Genomic DNA, 21,552 nt, shown 5'->3' with positions numbered 1-21,552 from the left:
AAGTAAACTGGCCGTGATTTTGACTAGAACTTGGCTGACCTTGAACCTTACAACTGTTTCCCTCACTCCTTCACTCACATCATGATTTTTGTTCCTTATCACCTTGATAATGTTTTCATTCCTTTTCCTACTGGATGCCTTTCGCGATTTTACATCAGTGAATAGGTATTTCGGTAAACTGGGAAAAATATCAGGCACGGTTCCTGGTTTCAATTTCAATCTCACACGAGAAAATTAATCGTTTACACCGTTCACAAAGAAAAAGTCCGCCTTATAATTAAATGTGCCAAAATCCAGGTTATATATTCTGTTTTTGGCCGACAATTGCTTATCTTCCCGCGGAATAACTCTCCTCCACTTCGCAAGCAGATTGTTTCGTTTTGGCGGTGTAAATAATCGTCTACCATGAGGCTTGCTTCCGTAACCCGATTTACAACCAGGAACTAATTAGTACCACATTTTATGAAAATAATAGAAAACTAGTTCATTGCACACACAAGCTGTTCCGAAAGCCTGCAGTCTAATATCTTGGAACTTGAAAATAGGTGCAATGAGTATGGTATAAAAATTAGCCTCTCGAAGATTAAATTGATGTCAGTAGGTAAGAAATTCAATAGAATTGAATGTCAGATTGGTGATACAAAGCTAGAACAGGTCGATAATTTCAAGTATTTAGGTTGTGTGTTCTCCCAGGATAGTAATATAGTAAGTGAGATTGAATCAACGTGTAGTAAAGCTAATGCAGTGAGCTCGCAGTTGCGATCAGCAGTATTCTGTAAGAAGGAAGTCAGCTCCCAGACGAAACTATCTTTACATTGGTCTGTTTTCAGACCAACTTGCTTTACGGGAGCGAAAGCTGGGTGGGCTCAGGATATCTTATTCATAATTTAGAAGTAACAGTCATGAAAGTAGCAAGAATGATTGCTGGTACAAATGGGTGGGAGCAATGGCAGGAGGGTACTCGGAATGAGGAAATAAAGGCTAATTTAGGAATGAACTCGATGGAGGAAGCTGTACGCATAAACCGGCTTCGGTGGTGGGGCCATGTGAGGCGAATGGAGGAGGATAGTTTACCTAGGAGAATAATGGACTCTGCTATGGAGGGTAAGAGCAGTAGAGGGAGACCAAGACGACGATGGTTAGACTCGGTTTCTAACGATTTAAATATAAGAGGTATAGAACTAAATGGGGCCACAACACTAGTTGCAAATCGAGGATTGTGGCGACGTTTAGTAAATTCTCAGATGCTTGCAGACTGAACGCTGAAAGGCATAACAGTCTATAATGATAATGTATGTATGTATGTATGTATGTATGTATGTATGTATGTATGGATACACAAATCACTGCACATATGTTAATACAGAATTTAGGTAAATATCAAAACAAACAAATTCCCTCGATTGGCTTTAAAATTGTTACCATGACTTCACGCACGTGCTGTTGCAGAGCACACTCCGGCGGGGCCACCAGCGACAATGTTAGGAGAGCGGAGTGATCACACTGGATTTTCTATTTGTCGTGCTTATACGTTGAATAAACTTCAAATAAGCGTTGCATATTTTGCTAATTAGTAAACACATTGTAATACTATACGGCACGTATACACTCGTTCCTAGCCGTTGGGATCTCTTCCTGCGGTTCACTGCCGTATTTCTTCACGTTCACCGCCTTTATGATCCCGTTTTTGGGCTATCTAGGAGTAAACGTTTCGAGAGCCGCGAGGTAGAACGAATAGAATAGAACCGAATAGAATAGAATAGAGCGGTCGAATAAACAAGAACAGAACAGTAATACACATATTTCACCTGTATATTGTTCTCACTAGTAATAATTATGTCACTGATAATAATCACTAACCTCATTCTGCGCTTATGTCCGTAGTGCTGTGACAACTTGAAGTTCGCAAGCTATAGAGCCATCTCTAAGATCTTTCATAATGTCACTTCTGTCTGTGGTAATGACAGTTTCGTAAATATAAACTTCATTTTAAACCTTACGTCATCTATGAGAAATGGGCCACTCCGTCTCTTAAAGTGTTTTATTTTACGAACATGTCCATCCTCCATAACATCTAAATGTTCTAGTTACAAATATTCTTTCAAAGTGTACTTAATGGATAAGTGGGATATTTTAACACGATTATGTTACTGTAGACAACAAATACCAGTAAAATAAACTGATCACTCGTTGTTTACTTTACGTCACTATACATACAATGCTTATACCAAGGGTCCTGGCCTGTATATGCAATTCAGTGAATAACCATAACAGGAATATACACAAAAAGCTTATGCAGTGGAACCTCAATATCTTGAATCACCTCAGGAGCTAAATTTTATTTCGAGCCATCGAAATTTCGACATATAGAAAATGTCGTTTTTGAGCATGTATAGCACATATTTGAATCATATGTATCCAAGGCCTTAAACTGAATACGGTATTTGTTACAGTATTAAGAAATATACAAACAAACTCTATGTTACAGCATCATTTCAATTATAGTAACTGTTCAGAATGAAGGATACAGCAGTGAAACTAGAAACATACCTCGGTTAACACCTTTGTAAACAATCACTTCTGTTTGTTACTGTTAACCTTTCCTCCCTTCACGTTGAAACTTCTCACCAATACCTCGCAGCCGAGACTCGTAAATGGAGCTCGTCATCCCAGACTTTGGGGGTAGCTTTCGTACGTCGCCGGTAATTAATTCACACCCGGAAAACAGCGAGGCTTCGCCTATTTCTCGATCACTAGAACGTTAAGTTCTTCTGTTCCCGTCATGTTAACTCCCACCAACACTGTAACCCTTTCTTCACTTGTTAACTGTTCCTCACAAACCACAAATGCTTTATTGCACAGAATTCGAGTTACGGAGTATTTTATGCTTTAAGGGATAAAATGTTTGCTTCGAGATATCGAAAAATTCGTGTAACCGAATTTCGAGTAATAGAGAAATAAATACACATGAACAATAAGACAAACGTCCGGGAAATTTAAGTTACTTCGAGATACTGAACATTCGAGTAATCGATGTTCGACTGTACACGGTTTATTAGTAACAAATTGCAAAAAAACGGTACATACACCTTGCTGGAAAGTTATACACAGTTTATTGTAAAAGACTAGGTACTGTATTCTCCTTTAAGGATCCTTGACCTATACTTCTTCGGATTTGGTCTACATTGAAGTTGATGTAAAACTAGTAACTCATGCCCGTATATGGAATATTTAGAAGATTTAATTAACTTTCACATAACAGTACACTAGGTGACCAAACTTACATCCAATTTGTATGTCTTAAGGCAATATCGATACTGTATTATGTCAAGAGAGATTGTTCATCTAACAAGGTTGCGCAGAGGTTTGAAATTACATCCAGGCTTCTGTCACGCAATCTCGTGGTTATAAATTGTATAGCACCACCTCTCCTACTCAGCCGGCCAACCTTGTGATGGTGAACCCGTTTTCCACCAACGGTACTAGAACCGGCAAACGACGGTGTCAGATCGTAGAGACTTGCGCCTTAACGATCATGCCTACCAGGCAATTGTCAATCGCGGATTATTTTGCACAATTTACTTTTTAGCTAATTTCCTGTTGCCCTGAAAGAAAAAGCTTTACTAAATAATAATTTCGTTTGGCAATTTCTAGCCGTGTGCCCTTGTAAGGCAGACTCTCCGATGGGGGTGGGCGGCATCTGCCGTGTGTAGGTAACTCGTGTTATTGTGGTAGAGGATTGTGTTATGTATGGTGGGTGACTTGCAGGGATGTTGGGGACAGCACAAACACCCAGCCCCCAAGCCACTGGAATTAACCAATGAAGGTTAAAATCTCCGACCCGGCGGGGAATCGAACTCGGGGCCCTCTGAATCGAAGGCCACTAAGCTAAACAATCAGCCAACGAGTCGGAAGTTATTAAAAATAATTGTTTATATATGCACAATTTTTAATGCTCACATAATATGTAAAATATGTAATATTACTAAGACTATGTATGCATGTGTAAAACGAAACACAGGTGTAATCATATCAGACCGGAAGAGTTGGCCGTGCGGTTAGGGGCGCGTGGCTGTGAGCTTGCATCCGGGAGATAGTGGGTTCGAGCCCCACTGTCGGCAGCCCTGAAGATGGTCTTCCGTGGTTTCCCACTTTCACACGAGGCAATTAATTAAGGCCACGACAGTTCCCTTCCCACTCCTAGGCCGTTCCTATGCCATCGTCGTCATACGACCCATCTGTGTCGATGCGACGTTAAGCAAATTGTAAAGAAAAGTAATATCAGAACCGCAATTCGTCGACATTTTTAATTTTCAGTTGTCTACAAGTAAAGGAATGAAATATATAATTACGTACGAATCCGGCCTCTGTCCTACTCCTTGGCTGGATGATCGGCGTTTAGGCCTTCGGTTCACAGGGTCACGGGTGCGATTCCTGGCCGCGTCCGGCGTTTCAATCGCGTCTTCATATTCAGACAGCACACCAAACTACCAGCCATCACAGAAACACGCAAAAGTATTACATCCCTCCAGATAAGGTTGGCATCAGGAAGGGCATCCGGCCGTAAAACAAGGCCAAATCCACATGTGCGAAACAGGTCGTAGCCACGACCCTATAGTTCAAAAATGCAGTGGAAAGCAGCACGATTTGTTCTGGGTGATTGCTGACAGAGAAGTAGTGTTACGAAAATATTGCAAACTTTGGGATGGGAAGACTTGGGAGTAAGGTGAGGAGATGCTCGACTAAGTGGTATGTTCCGAGCTGACAGTAGAGATATGGGGCGGAACGACAATTGTAGACGATTAACTTTGAGTGGACCTTTCAAAAGTAGGAATTATGAAGTTAGATTTCAAGAGGACGGATTAGGCAAAATATTTATAGGGCGAAATAAGGGGTTGGAATAATTTTTCAAAAGGAAATGTTCGATAAGTTTCCGAGTTCTTTTAAAATATTGAAAAAGAAGCTAGGTAAACAATTGATAGTGAATCTGCCCTCAATGCAGATCAATGATTGATTGATTGATTGATTGATTGATTGATTGATTGATTGATTGATTGATTGATTGATTGATTGATTGATTGATTGATTGATCACTACTTTTAGTTTTAGAGTGCCACCTAGGAGATTGGACTGTGTTCTGCTTAGTAGAGAATTGTACCTGTTAGAGGGTTGTCACTCGATAACTTAATTATTCTGCTTGTAAGTTGCCACGGCTGTCAGTTCAAATTAAACCAACCAGTCCTCTCCCCTTTAAATACTGGCAATCTTGCACCTTATGGATCGACCTGGATCTTGTTGAGTGCAGCAACAAATGAGGTTCTCCTCACAGGAGGTAGCATGTAAGGTACACGGTAAAAACAATTTCTCTAGCATGTGAACTTACTTGCGTGTGACGACGGGAGGATACCAGGGTTTCCCTCTGGCATACAGTATAACGGTTAGGGTGAGCCGCGTTTACCTTGATTTTAAATGTAGGTTTCCTTAAATTCAGTTAGTTTTGTAATACATATGTTCTTGGGCTGTCTGGGGACGGAATGTAATCACCTTAGTGAGCGTCGTGTTAATGTCTGAAGGACGCAGGAGTGTGGACCCTAGTTTCCCGCCTTCACTTTGCTTTCTGGTGACGAAGCTTTTGTAAATTTATAAATGTCCTATCTGCTTTTCGGTCCGTAAACTTAATGTCTTGGTCACCAACGGAGTATGGCTTATCCTCTGTGTCATCGGACCTTCTGCCCTATTAGTTTTTTATGGCATATCATGTTACGAGACTGCTTGAGTGAGTTCACTATCTCAAACTGTTTTGTTTTTGGCCTTTTCTAATTTACCTTTTTTATTGTCATTTATTGTTGTATGAGCTTATGCTCCTGTGTTTCTAGGTCTTTCGTATCTGCATTTTGTCTTGTTGCTTCCCCTCTAAGTAAGGGCAGTGAGTGTCAAGCTGGGTAATGGTAATACTATTGTAAATATTTAAGGTAACCGTATGTGAACTCTAGACCCGGTAATAAACGTTTTTATATGTATTCATTCTTTTTTATAGACCTAATTTAACGAGTATATTTGGGAATAATCTTACTATAACACAATCCTGAATGAGCAGATTACAAATACGTAGTTTGATCCTATTTTAAGGAACACAGGTAGAAAACCAATTGTTGAAGTATCTTCCTGGAAGATGCCCTGTCTTTTAAATATATTTCTGTTCATGGCATAGGACGGGGGAGGAGAGAGGAGTGTAAGGGAAACATGGTGGTTTGTAAGATATTCGAGACCCCGACCGCCGAAAGTACAGGCACGAGAAGTGTTGCACCTGTTTCAGTCATGTCTGAGAAGAGACACTGAACTCTGGAAAGCCAGTTAGTCCCTGGGATAAGTTGGGCAAGGATCTTGGTTTCTGTGCATTGATGGCGAAGCCAAAACGATCATAATATACACTGCTGAAACTATTGACTGACTACTGCAGCTCCTGAGGTTTAAGAGCAGGTGATGGATACAGTATTATCAACATACTGCAGTTCCCTTACCCTGGTCACATGAGTTGAGCTTACTTCCATCAACCGAAGTGACTTGGTCTTCCTCTTTTGTCAGTAAAAAGAGAAGGTAGTTGTTCAGCCTGTATCCTGTAGACTTGCCCATAAGGTGCTAGGCTTCTCTTCCTGGCCACGTCCGTGACTTTTTCACAGTATTTGTAGAGCTCGAGAATGTCTGTCTTGTAGTGCTTCATTTTGGTGTTATGGGAGAGAGACATTTTATTCTATGTGTACTTGGTATAACAGTTCTAGCTTTTTAACTCGAAGTTGAGGCATTCACTTCAAACTAACCAGGCACAGAAGTACATTGCATTGTACTAGCTTACATTACAGTAATAACAGTAAATAAACTGCTAAATAAATGAAATATTATAAGAGATAATATATGTAATAAAAAGTCCCTTCAGTCAAGCAACTCAATATTGAAAACATCCTTGGGATATGAGCTGCGAATTTTAAGTAAGTAAAATATAATAAAGTATGAGAATACATTCTTTATTTATTCCTGAAAATTACAATTTTTTCTTAATCATCGTCATGTGGTCGATTAGATTATCAATTTGCCTTGTTCTACCTGTGCGAGTCAATACAGAGTTTCACTTAAGCTCTTATAGCTACATTCGGTGTCGACATATTTCAAAAATAAAAAATAAACGCCTGAGGGTATTGAACCAAGGAACACTTTACTGAAATGATTTTTTAAATAAGTTAATTTGGTTAGGATTTGAGTGAAAAAGAAGGCGAGTAAAGAAATAAGCAGCTTTTTCAGAACTGCATTTCGGCCGGGAGTGATTTTCGAAATGTGCTTTTTACTCTGATAGAGCCATCTCCGACTCACAATTTGAAACCTTTCTGGGCTTTTAGCCCTTGAACTTTCAGCATATCTGGGAAACCGCTTAATTTTACGTGTTTCTTAATAATAATAATAATAATAATAATAATAATAAATGTATAATTGCCAGTATTACACAGTCGCGCTCAAACTTTAAGTTCTTACAAATAAAACTCAGTCTTTTATAAATTTTCTATTCTTGATGTCCAGACAAGTAATCCATTCCCCCGGTTAGGTTATCTGTTGCATACTCCTCGGTAACACTTGCGTAAAAAATTAAACGTAGTTTTGTTCGGGAAAAAATGAAACTCAAATTCATCAGTAATTCATCTCTTCATGATCATGCAACACGGCAATCTGGAAAAGAACATGTCCCTAGAATGAATGCAGTCAAGTACGGAACTAATAGTGTGTTGAATACGGATATAGTCTAATAGTATTTAACTGCATTCCAGACTCGATGAAGGGTTGTTAGAATTTCAAAAAATTCAAAAGAAATATTAAGAGACATTTGTGGACATAATTTTGGATTTAGTCTCTTTAGATTAACTTTTTATCAGGTTTCATTTCGAGCTATATGGTTATGTGTATATACACTTTAAAACACAGAATTGTATCCTTGAGAAATGTTGTATTTTAGATTTAAATTTTTATACTTTTATATCAGCGCTCTGTTATCAATTTGTCTTTAATATTGTAACTGTGCCAGCTCTTTAATGTAATGAACCAATTCAAGCATTAACTCATGGGATCTTCGAAAAATAAAAATTTAAAAAAATAAGGAGGATTCCTATAATGTGGATGTATCCTATCGGGAAAGCGTTGAACGTATAACTTGTTGCTTGTCTTCGATTACAACGAAATTCGCCTTAAATTAGGATCATGTCTGTAAGTTCCGCATTCGAATACCAATGCCTCTACATTACAATTACTCTATGTGGACTAAAACGTGTTCCCTACGAACTCAGTTGGACAGACAGGGAAACGTAAAGAAAGTCATAACAACAATATTCGTCTCTACCAGAGAAACGGGAACAAATTCTAAACAGTAATACGCGTCTCCGTCTTATTAGCATTCACACCGGAAGGGTTGTTCTTTACTGTAATACATTGGTCAGCACAATCACAGATCAGATAGTTAAGTTGTCCCGCTTCAGATCCTTAAAGTACAATTCTCAGTAGTCCAACACGTTAGGCAACCCAACACACTGACCTGTACGTAAGTGTTTCACCCAGTACATTTACACAAATGAACTCTTGCAGCACAAAATAATCGGTTCCTCGGCGTCTTCGGAAACCATAGGACGTAAAACAACATTAGTAAAAGGATATACAGCAACTTAGATGCCATCAGCACCGCTCTCGTAAAGTCTCCCTAAATCTATCCGCATTCTAACCGGGCTCACATTCAGAAGCATTCGCAGGCGCCCTAGACGTGGACTGGCGATTTAAAGCTTTGAAAGACGATAATGCAAGGCCTCACTTTTATTAATGGCCATAGTAAAAGGCAGCAACTCTCATTAGTGTCACCATCTACCCGCTGGCTCGTAAGTAAGTCCAAGTAAACGGTAGAAAAAGAGAAAAACAAGAGCATTTTATTAAGTTTATCAGGAAATAGGTATTTATACTCGCGCAGCATGTGCAGTGCGGAGAATGTTTTCTGGAAGGTATTCATAACGTATGTTGCCCATTGCATGTTATCATAAAACGTAACGCGTAGGACTTTTACTGCTGAATGAATTAGTATGTTAGAATTACGTAATATTATGGATGAAATATCGAGTCGGTAATAAGGTAATAAGAAAGTGGCAAAAGGAGTAAGATAGATAGGGGATTACATGTGGTATCTCTCTGTCACATGGTGCAATGGACTAACTGTTGTTTGCCTGCAGGTATTAATCTTGCCAGGCAAAATAAGACATTTACTTACTTACTTCCTTACAGTTTCCAGTGCGCATAATTTCCGCATGTTTGTCCTACTTTCAATTCAGTTATTATATATTTGCTAGCTTTTATCGTTTACAAATTATTGAATGAAGTCTTGTATACAAAATTTTTTGACAGAAGGGTTTTTACAGAAGAGTCCAGAACCGGAACAATACGACAGACGTATTCTGCGTCAAAAACAACCACTTACAAAGCTGGTTGGGCACTTAATCAACCAGTTTGGGTCCAAATAAACTACTGTAGAAATGTATGTACGTATGAGTGTTCATGTATATATTTATGTCCTAATGAGTGTTGGTTGTAATCATTGCTAAGAAGGACCTCGTATATTAGCACTACTTTGCTTCAAAATTAAAAACACAGAGTGAAGCTCATCAATCATTCACGACTGATCTGCATTTAGGCCAGTCACCCAAGTGGCAGATTCTCTACCTGTTCATTACCTAGTCTTTTCTTAAATGATTGCAAATAAATTGGAAATTTATTGAACATCCCCCATGGTAAATTATTCCATTCCCTAACTCCTCTTCTTATAAATGAATATTTTCCCCAATTTATTCTCATGAATTCCAACTTTACCTTCATATCGTGATATTTCTTACTTTTAAAACACCACTCAAACTTATTCGTCTACTAATCTCATGCCACGCTGTCTTTCCACTGACAGCTCCTAACATGCCACTTAGTCGAGCAACTCCTCTCCTTTTCTTTCTGCTATTTTGCTTTATGTCGCACCGACACAGATAGGTCTTATGGCGACGATGGGACGGGAAAGGCCTAGGAATGGGAAGGAAGCGGCCGTGGCATTAATTAAGGTACAGCCCCAGCATTTGCCTGGTGTGAAAATGGGAAAACCACCGTCAGGGCTGCCGGCAGTGGGATTCGAACCCACTATCTCCCGGATGGAAGCTCACAGCCACACGCCTCTTACCGCACGGCCAACTCGCCCGGTACTCTCCTTCTCCCTACTCTTCCAGCCCAAACTTTACAACATTTTCGCTACTAGTTACAAGGAAACATTGGAGATATTGTAGAATTCTAACGACATGTCCATCCCACTTGTATTCTCTTCACCATACTAATGTCTCTAAGGCATCAACGACGGGCTCGACAGGGAGGCATAACAGATGTGCATTTTAGGAATGAGGTGAATGTCAAACATTAAAGAGAAAAAATTGCTACAAAATAGACGTCTTTATTTCGTACAGACGTTTATCAACAAAATAAAATATACCAATAGATAACAATCAATAAAACACATGAAACAAAACATAAGCCTTAAAATGGAAACCGTATGAACATTAACACATGATTCGAATTTTCTGGGTGCTGATACATATGAAGCCTGACAATGATGAATGAAGCTGTAATCAGTCGTGAAAGGGAGTAGTTAATGGTTTGTCCATAGAATTAATAACCCTTACGGGCTCCAAGACTGTAACCAGAACCACCAGAATTTTCAAGGCCTCCCTGATAGTAGCCACTGCTAGCTCCAGAGCTGCCGTATCCATGGCCTCCCTGACTGCTGTATCCTTGAGGATGAGTGTTGTGGTGACTGTTGTGCACCTCGGCACGGAAGCCGTCCTTATCAGCCACGTACTTGACGGTCCTCACATTACCACTCTTCTCCTTGAGACTGTACTCTCCCACCACCTTGTGTCCGTCCCGAGACTCCTGCTGACCGTGGAAGTCCCCGGTGTGGGGGTCAGCTACGCCGTACTTGTAGTCGTAGTGAGGATGGGCCTGGACATACGAAACAAACATTGCTCAGTGTCTATACCAGTGCTGTATAGTTATCTTGATAAACTAATGTTCCAACAACTCACCACATAGTCGACGATGTGCTCCTCATGTCCATGTTTGTCCTTGACCACACCGTGGATGGGCTGAGCAGGTCCTATGACAGGACCTACGAAATGGATGAAGGACTCGGCGTGACCTCCACCGTAGTTATTACCACCAGAATGACCGTACTGTGCGGAGACGACGACGGCGAGCGTCGCGACGACAGACAAAGTCTGAAACATACATTATTACAGTGTATAAAATGTTACAATGATGAAGCTACTGAAATTGCCAAGTTAATGATTTCACTCTTTGAAAGGAAATCATGATTCCCTGCAGATTTTACTTTTTATTTTCTCCATGTCTTTCTATTACATAAGTTAATTTCATGAGGTGAACAATTTGGTATAATAATAAGGGGTGGGAGTTGGAGGAGGGCTTGTATTTAATCTATTAATTTCTGAACTTCTGGCTCAGTAGTCGCCACTGCAAGGCAGATGGACGTCATTCCAATTTACATAAATACGTCTTATAGCGGGGGGTCATCTGAAATAAGCGATACGAAATATGTGACGCGCTGTTACCTAGCAACTATGCCGGCTGTGATGTGAAATATTGATGGATACATCTCATGACACTCAAGAGAAATGATTATATCGTTCGCGATAGTTTCACTCAATGCACTGAACGCTACACTTGTCGATTCCAAATTCCATACAGAGTTCTCAGGAGAAACGATGCTTTCGATGTAAATAAATGAATCGTTATCGATTTGAGTTTAATTTATTGAAAGGCATATTTACAGTATGATCATTTCATTATTCCCAAACGGAAATTAGATAGCATTTCTTATACATGGAAATAACAAATCACTTTAATGTTAAGTAGAGTTACTGAAGTGTGCTCGTAGCTGCGGTTTTGATAAATAAATAAATAAATAAATAAATAAATAAATAAATAAATAAATAAATAAATAAATAAATAAATAAATAAATAAATAAATAAATAAATAAATAAATAAATGAGCGCTTTATGTCGATTTTATTTTCTAAGGAACTCTACAGTGCGGGAGTGCGTGCACGGTGGATGCAGGATACATTACGCAAGGTGGAAATAATTGAAAGGAGGTACTCAAAATTTTTTTTTTGCTAGGGGCTTTACGTCGCTACTCAAAATTAGGAGGCTAAGTTAGAACATAGTAGATGAATATATACCTTATAAACTGAATTCGGTTGTAAGGTCATATGAGGCGAAGAGAGGAGGATAGCTCACCTAGGGGCATAATGGAATCGTTTGGAGGTGGGGGATAAGGCATTAATGGACGCAACATAGTTAGTTGCGTACGCTCCTGGTTAGTTCGTAGAGGCTGGTAGATAACTTTAATAATAATAATGTTATTGGCTTTACGTACCACTAACTACTTGTACGGTTTTTGGAGACACCGAGGTGCCGGAATTTAGTCCCACAGGAGTTCTTTAACGTGGCAGTAACTCCACCGATACGGGGCTGTCATATTTGAGCACCTCCAAATACCACCGGGTGAGCCAGGATCGAACCTGTCAAGTTGGGGTCAGAAGGCCAGCGTCTCACCGTCTGAGCCACTCAGCCCGGCAGTAGATAACTTTCAAAGGCACAGCAGTGTATACTAATAATAAAAATAATTATCATCATAATAATATTATAATTTTGACTCTGTTGATAGGGAAACACTAGATAAAGTAATCTGGGAGTTCGGAATTAAAACCAAGTTGGCATACCTAATCCGTGAAACCATCACAGGCACCGCATCTAAAGTAAAATTTATGGGTGAAATATCTAAACCATTCATAATATTCACACGTGTATCTCCACTCCTATTCAACTTCATCCTGGAGAAAATAGTATGAATTTCGATTGAAAAACTGAAATAACACAAGCTTTCACCAATACTACTGGGAAGAAACAGATGTGTTGAAATAAACAGCCTAGCATTTGAATATGACTTTTCCAGACTTTCAGAAAACCTGAAAAGTGAAACTATACAAGTCAATCTCTTGGAAGAAATAGCGAACGGTACAGGTTTAAGAAATTATGCAGAAACAAATCAAATTCATGACAAATATAAAAGATGCTGCAGAATTTCTAATGACAGAAATTGTTCGATTAAGGAATGCAAAGAAATTCAGATATTTGTGAGAAAAAATTCAAGAAAATCGTTTGGAAAGTCCGCTGTACAAGAAATGATACACAAGATGGAAAGATAATACGGTATAACTAGGAATTTCTACAACAAAAATAGTTTATTTAAGAACCTCAAAATACAACACTACAACACATACTGAAACCGGAATGCCTATACAAGAGTGAATGTTTAGTACTGAATTATAAGCTGAATACATTAGAAGTAGGTTGGAAAGGAAATTTATACGGAAAATACTCACTCCGCTAAGTACTAGAGACCTCTATAAATCAAGAAGTAATTATGAAATATACCGGAACATAGAAAATAATACAGATACAGTTCGTAAGAGACGAGTGATATTTTATGGACATTTAAACAGAATGGATGGCAACAGGTTAATCAAACAGATCTTCAAATATCTTTGGAACAAGAAGTCAACAACAATCTGGGTTTATGAAGTCAAGAAGGTTTTGGAAAGAAGCAATATAAGAGAGGAAGACGAAGAAGCGACAGAGAGAGATTTTTTAGGAAGCAAATGTTAAGAACGGAAGAATTCCAAGGTCGGGAGGGAAAAAGAGCTGGCTCAAAATTGATTCCAGCAGAGAAAAAGGAGGTACAGTGAGCAGATGAAGCAGTATTTGAGGAACAATAAGGAACAACAAAGGTTGAAGCATGGAATTTGTCACGTGAAGACCCATACCGAGAAATAATAATAATAATAATAATAATAATAATAATAATAATAATAATAATAATAATAATAATAATGTAAGTCTATGAGGAAGGGAATTCCTGACAAAGAGACGTTTAATTTGGGAGAGGTAGGAAGAGTACAAGTATAGAGTTTTGGCATTGCCTGATGACATAATGATACCAGGGATATGGCAATAGCTAAGAAAAGAATTGAAGAACTAGAGATGATAGCAAAGAAGACTGGGTTTAAAATTTATTTTGAGAAGACTGAATTCATGACCAACATCAAAATGGTCCCTCAGCTGTTGAAGTTAGGAAACGAAAAAGAAAAAAGAGAGGGAAGAAAATTGATGTGTTGGGAAAGAACGTCATCAAAGAGCGGCCGAGGAAATGGAAATGGCATTTAAACTGACCAGGAACACCTACAAAAAAGGTTCTGTTGTATGGGGATAAACTAAGGCACTTAGACACTGTTGTTAAGCCTGGGTACCTGTATACATCAGGAACACGGGATGGGATTGGAAGAGGTGGGTTTAAAAGTGTACGGAAGAAAGAAAGAATGCTCAGAAGCATTGCAAGCTCAAATGTAAAAAGTGGGGAAAAGAGACTCAAATTAAGTTGTAGCGAAGAACAGAAGTGGTTGAATTAATGAGGAAGAGAAGGGACACTTGTTGAGGATGGACAATAACAGACTGATCAACAGAATCTTTGAATTCTTCAGGAAGAGGATGACAGGGCTGAATTTTTTTGGATAAGTGAGGTTCGACTTGATTACGATGGGGGTTACGGAAGATACAAGGGACAGAATTCGATTTAGGCCACTCGTCAAAAAGTTTAGTGCTTTCCAGGCTAGTGAGAAGAGTGAGATCCTGCACGGAAGAACAGAATAAGGAAGTAGGAGAAAGTACTGGCAGTGACTGAAGGCAGAGAAGGCTAAAAGTCAAACGTGGTCATCAGAGGGCCGAAACGAAAGGAAATAAATGTAAGTCTATAATAATGTAGAACGATTACTTGCACGAAATATCGATTTATATTACATGTTCGGTTTGAATTCATTTTATAGGAAAGGCAAGGCTGATTCCTCAGTAAATGGGATATAGTCCGCCTCTGTAGTGTAGTGGTTAGTGTGATTATCTGCCACACGCGGTGGACCGTGTTCAATTCCTGGCTCTGATAAGAAATTTGGAAAGTGTTACGAGGACTGGAATGGGGTCTACTCAGACTCAGGAAGTCAATTGAGTAGAGGGGGTGGGAATGGGGGTTCAATTCGCACCTTATCCTTCTCGAAGTGGTTTTCCGTGGTTTCCCACTTTTCTGCAGGCAAATTCCGGGATGGTACTTAAATTAAAGCCACGGCCGCTTCCTTCCCTCTTCCTTGCCTATCCTATCCAATCTTCACAACGCCCACAAGGCCCCTGTTCATCATAGCAGGTGAGACCGCCTCGGCGAGGTACTGGTACTCCTGCCCAGGTTGTACCCCCGACCCAAAGTTTCATGCTCCAGGACACTGCCCTTGAGGCAGTAGAGGTGGAATCCCTCGCTTAGTCCGAGGGAAAAGCCCACCCTGAAGGGTAAATGAATTAAGAATGATAGGTAGAAATAAAGAAAGAAAGAAAGAAAGAAAGAAAGAAAGAAAGAAAGAAAGAAAGAAAGAACTAGAAATACAATTAAGTGAATTAAATGAAAAAGAAGGAATTATAATTAAAATTAAGTGATTTAAATGAAAAAAGAAATAAAGAAATGTTAAGGAAATAAGGAAATAAATAAAGAAATAAAGAAATTAATAAAGAAAGAAAGAACGAGATTTACAATTAAGTGAATTAAATTAAAAAGGACAATGAAGAAAGAAATAAGTATGGAAAGAGGTAGAATTACAATTAACTGAATGAAGTTAAAAAGAAAGAAAGAAAGAACTAGAATTACAATTAAGTGAATTAAGTTAAAAAGAAAGAAGGAAGGAAAGTAAGAACTAGGTTTACAATCAAGTGAATAAAGTGAAATAGTAAATTGAACTGCTAAATACGTATAGCGCAAGTAACAGTTGTTTCAGTGTATAACTATTACTTTATTAATACTCTCAAAATACTTCCTATTTTGCCTTAATAGTGAGGATTTAGCTGACTCTTGTCTATATTTTTGTAGAAAGCATGGAAACTTTGTAAGGAACTCACCAGAAAGTGCCTCATGTTGCTGTGGGAAGTCACTGGTTTGTGATACATTCCTACCTCCACATCTGCTCTTATATAGCGTGTAACGCACGTTAGATAATAGTGACATAAGACATAGCGCACCACTAGTGTGGGTCTTCGACCTGGCACGGACTGGTGCGTGACTACGAAAATGTGGTGCGTTTTTGGGCCATAATATTGCATGCCCTACTTTGTACGTAAGGTACGTGTAGCAGATGCCCATTCCAGTCCAGTGACATAACACTAAATGCTGCACCAATTCTGGTGATGCAAGCCACCTCACTTTATACAACGAGTAGCCGTTCCGCCGCTTTCAAGCCAAACTTAATTAGTTTCGAACTCTTTTAGTAACAATGGTCAATCAGTCACCACTGATCTGCATTTAGGGCTGTCTCCAGGTGGCAGATTACCTACCAGTTGTTTATTTATTTATTTATGTATTTATTTATTTATTTATTTATTTATTTATTTATTTATTTATTTATTTATTTATTTATTTATTTATTTATTTATTTATTTATTTATTTATTTATTTATTTATTTATTTATTTATTTATCTTCTTTCAAGTGCCGAATTTAGAGCACATGGCTCTCTTTTACACTTAACCACACTTACAATACTGCACTTTTCTGCAGATATACCAAGATATAATTTAGTAGAATTACATTAAGTTAACAGTAAGCCTCTGCGGTTTAGAAGGAAGCGCGTGGGCCTCTCACCGATGGGTTTCGTCGTTCAAATCCCGGTCACTCCATGTGAGATTTGTGCTGGACAAAACGGAGGCGAGGCAGGATTTTCTCCGGGTACTCCGGTTTTCCCTGTCATATTTCATTCCAGCAACTCTCTCCAATATCATTTCATTTCATCTGTCATTCATTAATCATTGCCCCAGGGGAGTGCGACAGGCTTCGGCAGCCGGCACAATTCGTATCCTCACCGCTAGATGAGGGCTTCATTCATTCCATTCCTGACCCGGTTGAATGGCTGGAAACAGGATGTATATTTTCATTTTCAAATTAGGCTAAAACACACGCTATCACTCTCACTCACATTTATAAAGGAGTTAAAATGTCATACTCTATATTAAACAGTATGAAATAATATTGCTCGAACACACACAAAATAAATGCACATAAAACAAAACTATACCTCGGATTTGTAGGTGGTAATAGGTTAGATTGCAAAGTAATTTGGTGTGTAGGAAGTGTCATGCAACCCGTTGTACCATAATGTAGGAAGTGTAGCATAAATTCAAGGAGTTGTATAGGCTGTACCCCTAATATCTATGCAGATCTTATAGCATAACCGTTGTACAGTGTAGGGTATACTTGTTACTGGCTTAAGTAAGTTTCCATTCTAACCTATCAGCACCTAATAATCCGGACTCTAAACACAACTATCAACTATGTCTACATATACCAGAGAAACACAGTCTATCACTCAGATATACAGTGCACGCGTCAGTCGGTAGTTTTCAGCAGGTAATCTCGGCAAGATCTCTTGAATTTAGTTCAAAAGTCACTGCCCCAGACACCGACAGGTAAGGAATTCCAAAGTCTCGAACAGATCACAGTAAAATAACTTTTATACGCAGATGAATGGTGAAGAGGAATTGCAAGATTAGGTCCAGCGCGAGTATTACAGTTATGAAATGAATACCAAGTATTTTCTTAAACTAACTGAAAGGAGTTGGAAATTTATTGAACAGAAAATACCTCTGAGATGCATAAACCAACAGTGTGAATCATGATGAGTGAATTATGGTGTGTGTTTAACTTAGTTTTCATTAATTTCCGTATATCAGTAGTTTGACAAATTATACATACATATTAGTACGTTGCATTTATTTTGAATTTATATTACAAATGAGTTTCTTCTACGTATTCTCCATAACATTTACTCTACAATGATTTGGTTAAGTGTAAGAGAGGACCATGAGTCCTAACTTCGTCACTAATAAAGAGAAATGAAAATATTAAAAATGGTAAATTATTGAAGTTACATGTGATAAATTTCATCTTCGTTTCCATATTCATCATTTAAATATATTTAACATTTATTAGTAAAATTTTGCATATATTGTCCACAGATATTCTACAATAGAATATGATCACTGAAATTAAATGGCCTGTCTTAACATTATGTGTAAAGGACATGTTTCACCCTATGTTAAGGCCATCTTCAGTTTGATATACGAGTAATAAGACACACATATAAAACAGTAGTACGTAAGAATAAAACTGTCCGCCTCCGTAACGTAACGATTAGCGCTATCAGCTGCCCTTCTCGGAGGCCTAGGTTCGATTCATGGTATAAGCAGAGATTTAAGAATGGCAGGACGGTTAAAGCTTCCGTGGCTCAGGCGGCAGCGCGCCGACCTGTCACCACTGGATACCGTGGTTTGAACCACGGTTACACCATGTGAGATTTGAAGCGGGCAAAGCGGAGGTAGGGCAGGTTTTTTTACCGGGTACTCTGGTTTTCGCTGTCTTCTTTCATTCCAGCAACACTCTCCATTAACATTTCATCTGTCATTCATTAATCATTGCCCCAGAGGAGTGCGACAGGCCGGCACATTTCCTATTCTCGCCGCTAGGTGTGGCTTCGTTCAGTCCATTCCTGTCCCGGTCAATGAGTGGAAACAGGCTGTAGATTTTCATTTTTCAGGAGGGTTGGTTACTATGGTAAATGAAACTCACCTCCACTGGGATTGGACCAGAAAAGAGCTGCGCCATATCGGGACGAGGACAGGAGTTACTCCGGTTCTAACACTAAATGTTTAGCGTGCTGTCCTTTGGTCCAGAGGGTCCCGGGCTCGATTGCCGGCCCAATCGGATATTTTAATCTTCATTGGTTAATTCCGGTAGCTCGGAGACTGGGTATGTGTGTCGTCTTCATCATTAGAAGTCATCACACTTAAGGCCCATCCTCATAGACGCGCACGTCACCTATACGGCGTCAAACCGAAACACTTGCAACAGACCTCTTCGGAGGCCACACGCCGTTAAATTATAAATCCAGTATTGCAATGGAAACTCAATTTTGTGACCAAGAAGTTTAAAATATTTATCATTTTCCAATCTTACTGTGATTAAAATTAGTTCTGATTTGACTAGAAATAAGTCCATAGAATACAATGTGGCTGGGTTGAGGAGTATCGTTGAAATCAGGTAGGGTATTCACAGTGGAAATGTAAGTTATTATCGGTCTTGAATGCCGGAACAGTGTGTGAAATTTAAATGCCGTTCTCTTCAATGAAGAATAATAATATGCTGAGCCGGTATTCTCTCTCTCCCTCTCTCTCCGCTTGTAAGTTCTTGAGGTCCTTCTTTCTTACTAGTTTTATTCGTATGTACTACTGTTTTATATGTGTGTCTTATTACTCGTACATCAAGCTGATTATGACCTTAACATAGGTCGAAACATGACCTTTACACATAATGTTTAGGGAGGCCATGTGTACAATATATGTACATTTTTACTAAGAAATGTTAAATGCATTATTCAAGTTTATTCCAGATTATCCTGCATATAAAAGCTCATATACTTTATAACATCAGTATAGGTTATAGAGAGTGGAAGTGTCAAATGTTACAACGCAACAAATGTACCGGTAATTTTCAAAGCATCTCATCCCTGCGATTAAATATGAACGATGGTTTTGATGGCTGGAAAAGAATACAAGAAATGTCTACATTAACGATGTAGTCCGACTCCTAGGCTGAATGGTCAGCGTTAAGCCCTTCGATGTAGAGAGCCCCGGGTTCGACTCCAGACCGGATCAGGGATTTCAATCTTGCCTGACCAATTCTTGTGGCTCGGGGACTAGGTATATGTGTCTTTCCCAACACTCTCCTCTTCATATTCACACAACACACTATACTACGAACCATCAACACAGAAACAGGCAATAGTGATTGCGTCCCTTCACATAAGATTGTGTTTACGGAGGGCATCCGCCCGTAAATCTTGGCAAAATCCATATGTGTGACAGAGTGCTCACCCGCGACCACACGGTGTAGCGAAAAAGGGTAGAAGCAGAAGGAAAATAAGAAGAATACATTAACGATTTAAATAAAAATTGGATTATTTATTTCTTTGTTTCTTTATCCATTTACCCTCCAGGGTTGGTATTCCCTCGGACTCAACGAGGGATCCCACCTCTACGCCTGAAGGGCAGTGTCCTGGAACGTGAGACTTTGGATCGGGAATACAACTGGGGAGAAGGACAGTACCACGCCCAGTCGGCCTCACCTGCTATGCTGAACAGGTTCTTTGTTGCAGGATGGGAAGATTGTAAGGGATAGACAAAGAAGAGAGAGGGAAGCGGCCGTGTCCTTAAGTTAGGTACCATCCCGACATTTGCCTGGAGAAGAAGTGAGGAAAAAACGGAAGACCACTTCGAGGATGGCTGAGGTGGGATTCGGACATCCTTCTACTCAGATGACTTCACGAGGCTGAGTGGACCCCGTTCTGCTCCTCGTACCACGTTTCAAGTTTCGTGGCAGAGCCTAGAATCGAACCCATTCGTCCGGGGATGGCAGCTAATCTCACTAACAACTACACCTTAGAGGTAGTCATAGCGTCATTAATTATGTTGTTATGGAGACTGTTACAACAAAGGAAAACAATTTGGAAAACTGGCTCAGGGGCAGCCGAATTATACAAGACGAACTGGTTTTGCGTATGAAGAATTACGTACCTAACGAAAGATAGTCAAGGCAAACAATAAATACTGAGATAAGGAAATCACAAAATAATTTTATTATCGGTCATAGAGTTCTTATTTGCAGCATTGATTCTATTAATCACGGTTTATAAGTATTACATCAGTAAGAGGCTTGATCAGCAACCTTTATCCTGCTATTCGACCTTTGAGAAATTTATAACATACTGTGGAAATTCAATGCTAACTCCATTCGCTCCCATGCTGGACATCGTTGGAATTTTGCATAGAGGAAACAAGGACATAATTATCTTACGTCCATGACCCTTATAAACTATTTTTGCTTCTTAGAAAATCGTCTCCTTTCTCCCAAATCTTCCCAGCCCGTCCTTTGCAACATTTTTGTAACGCTACTCTTTTGTCGGAAATCACCCAGAACAAATCGAGCTGCTTTTCTTTGGATTTTTCCAGTTCTTGAATCAGGTAATCCTGGTGAGAGTCCCATACACTGGAACCGTACTCTAGTTAGGGTCTTACCAGAGACTTAATTGCCCTCTCCTTTACATCCTTACTACAACCCCTAAATACCCTCATAACCATGCGCAGAGGTCTGTACGCTTTATTCACAATCATATTTATGTGGTTGTCCCAATGAAGAAGATCTTCCTTATATTAACACCTATGTACTTACAATGGTCCCCAAAGGGAACTTTCAACCCATACACGCAGTAATTAAAACTGAGAGGACTTT

At 39.2% G+C, this 21,552-nt stretch overlaps 1 protein-coding gene across 1 annotated transcript; it reads right to left on the bottom strand.

The window, feature by feature from the left end:
- Nucleotides 1-10,716: 10,716 nt before the first annotated feature.
- On the bottom strand, nucleotides 10,717-18,870 carry LOC136874594 (cuticle protein 19-like). Its single transcript, XM_067148228.2, has 3 exons — nucleotides 18,835-18,870; nucleotides 11,133-11,324; nucleotides 10,717-11,049 (listed from the first exon to the last, which is right to left on the bottom strand). The coding sequence occupies exons 1-3, from the start codon at nucleotides 18,868-18,870 to the stop codon at nucleotides 10,717-10,719; spliced, it is 561 nt and encodes a 186-aa protein (XP_067004329.2).
- Nucleotides 18,871-21,552: the final 2,682 nt, after the last annotated feature.

Source organism: Anabrus simplex, chromosome 5 (assembly GCF_040414725.1).
Source record: "Anabrus simplex isolate iqAnaSimp1 chromosome 5, ASM4041472v1, whole genome shotgun sequence".
Lineage (NCBI taxonomy): Eukaryota > Metazoa > Arthropoda > Insecta > Orthoptera > Tettigoniidae > Anabrus > Anabrus simplex.
This window is presented reverse-complemented; position numbering and strand designations above follow the sequence as displayed.

Excerpts from the sequence above, each read along its gene's own strand:
- LOC136874594 (XM_067148228.2), bottom strand. The coding sequence starts at position 18,870 with ATGGCGCAGCTCTTTTCTGGTCCAATCCCAGTGGAG. Across the intron at positions 11,325-18,834 it reads CTGGTCCAATCCCAGTGGAG|ACTTTGTCTGTCGTCGCGAC; the intron begins GTGAGTTTCATT and ends TGTATGTTTCAG. Across the intron at positions 11,050-11,132 it reads AGCACATCGTCGACTATGTG|GCCCATCCTCACTACGACTA; the intron begins GTGAGTTGTTGG and ends TCGTATGTCCAG.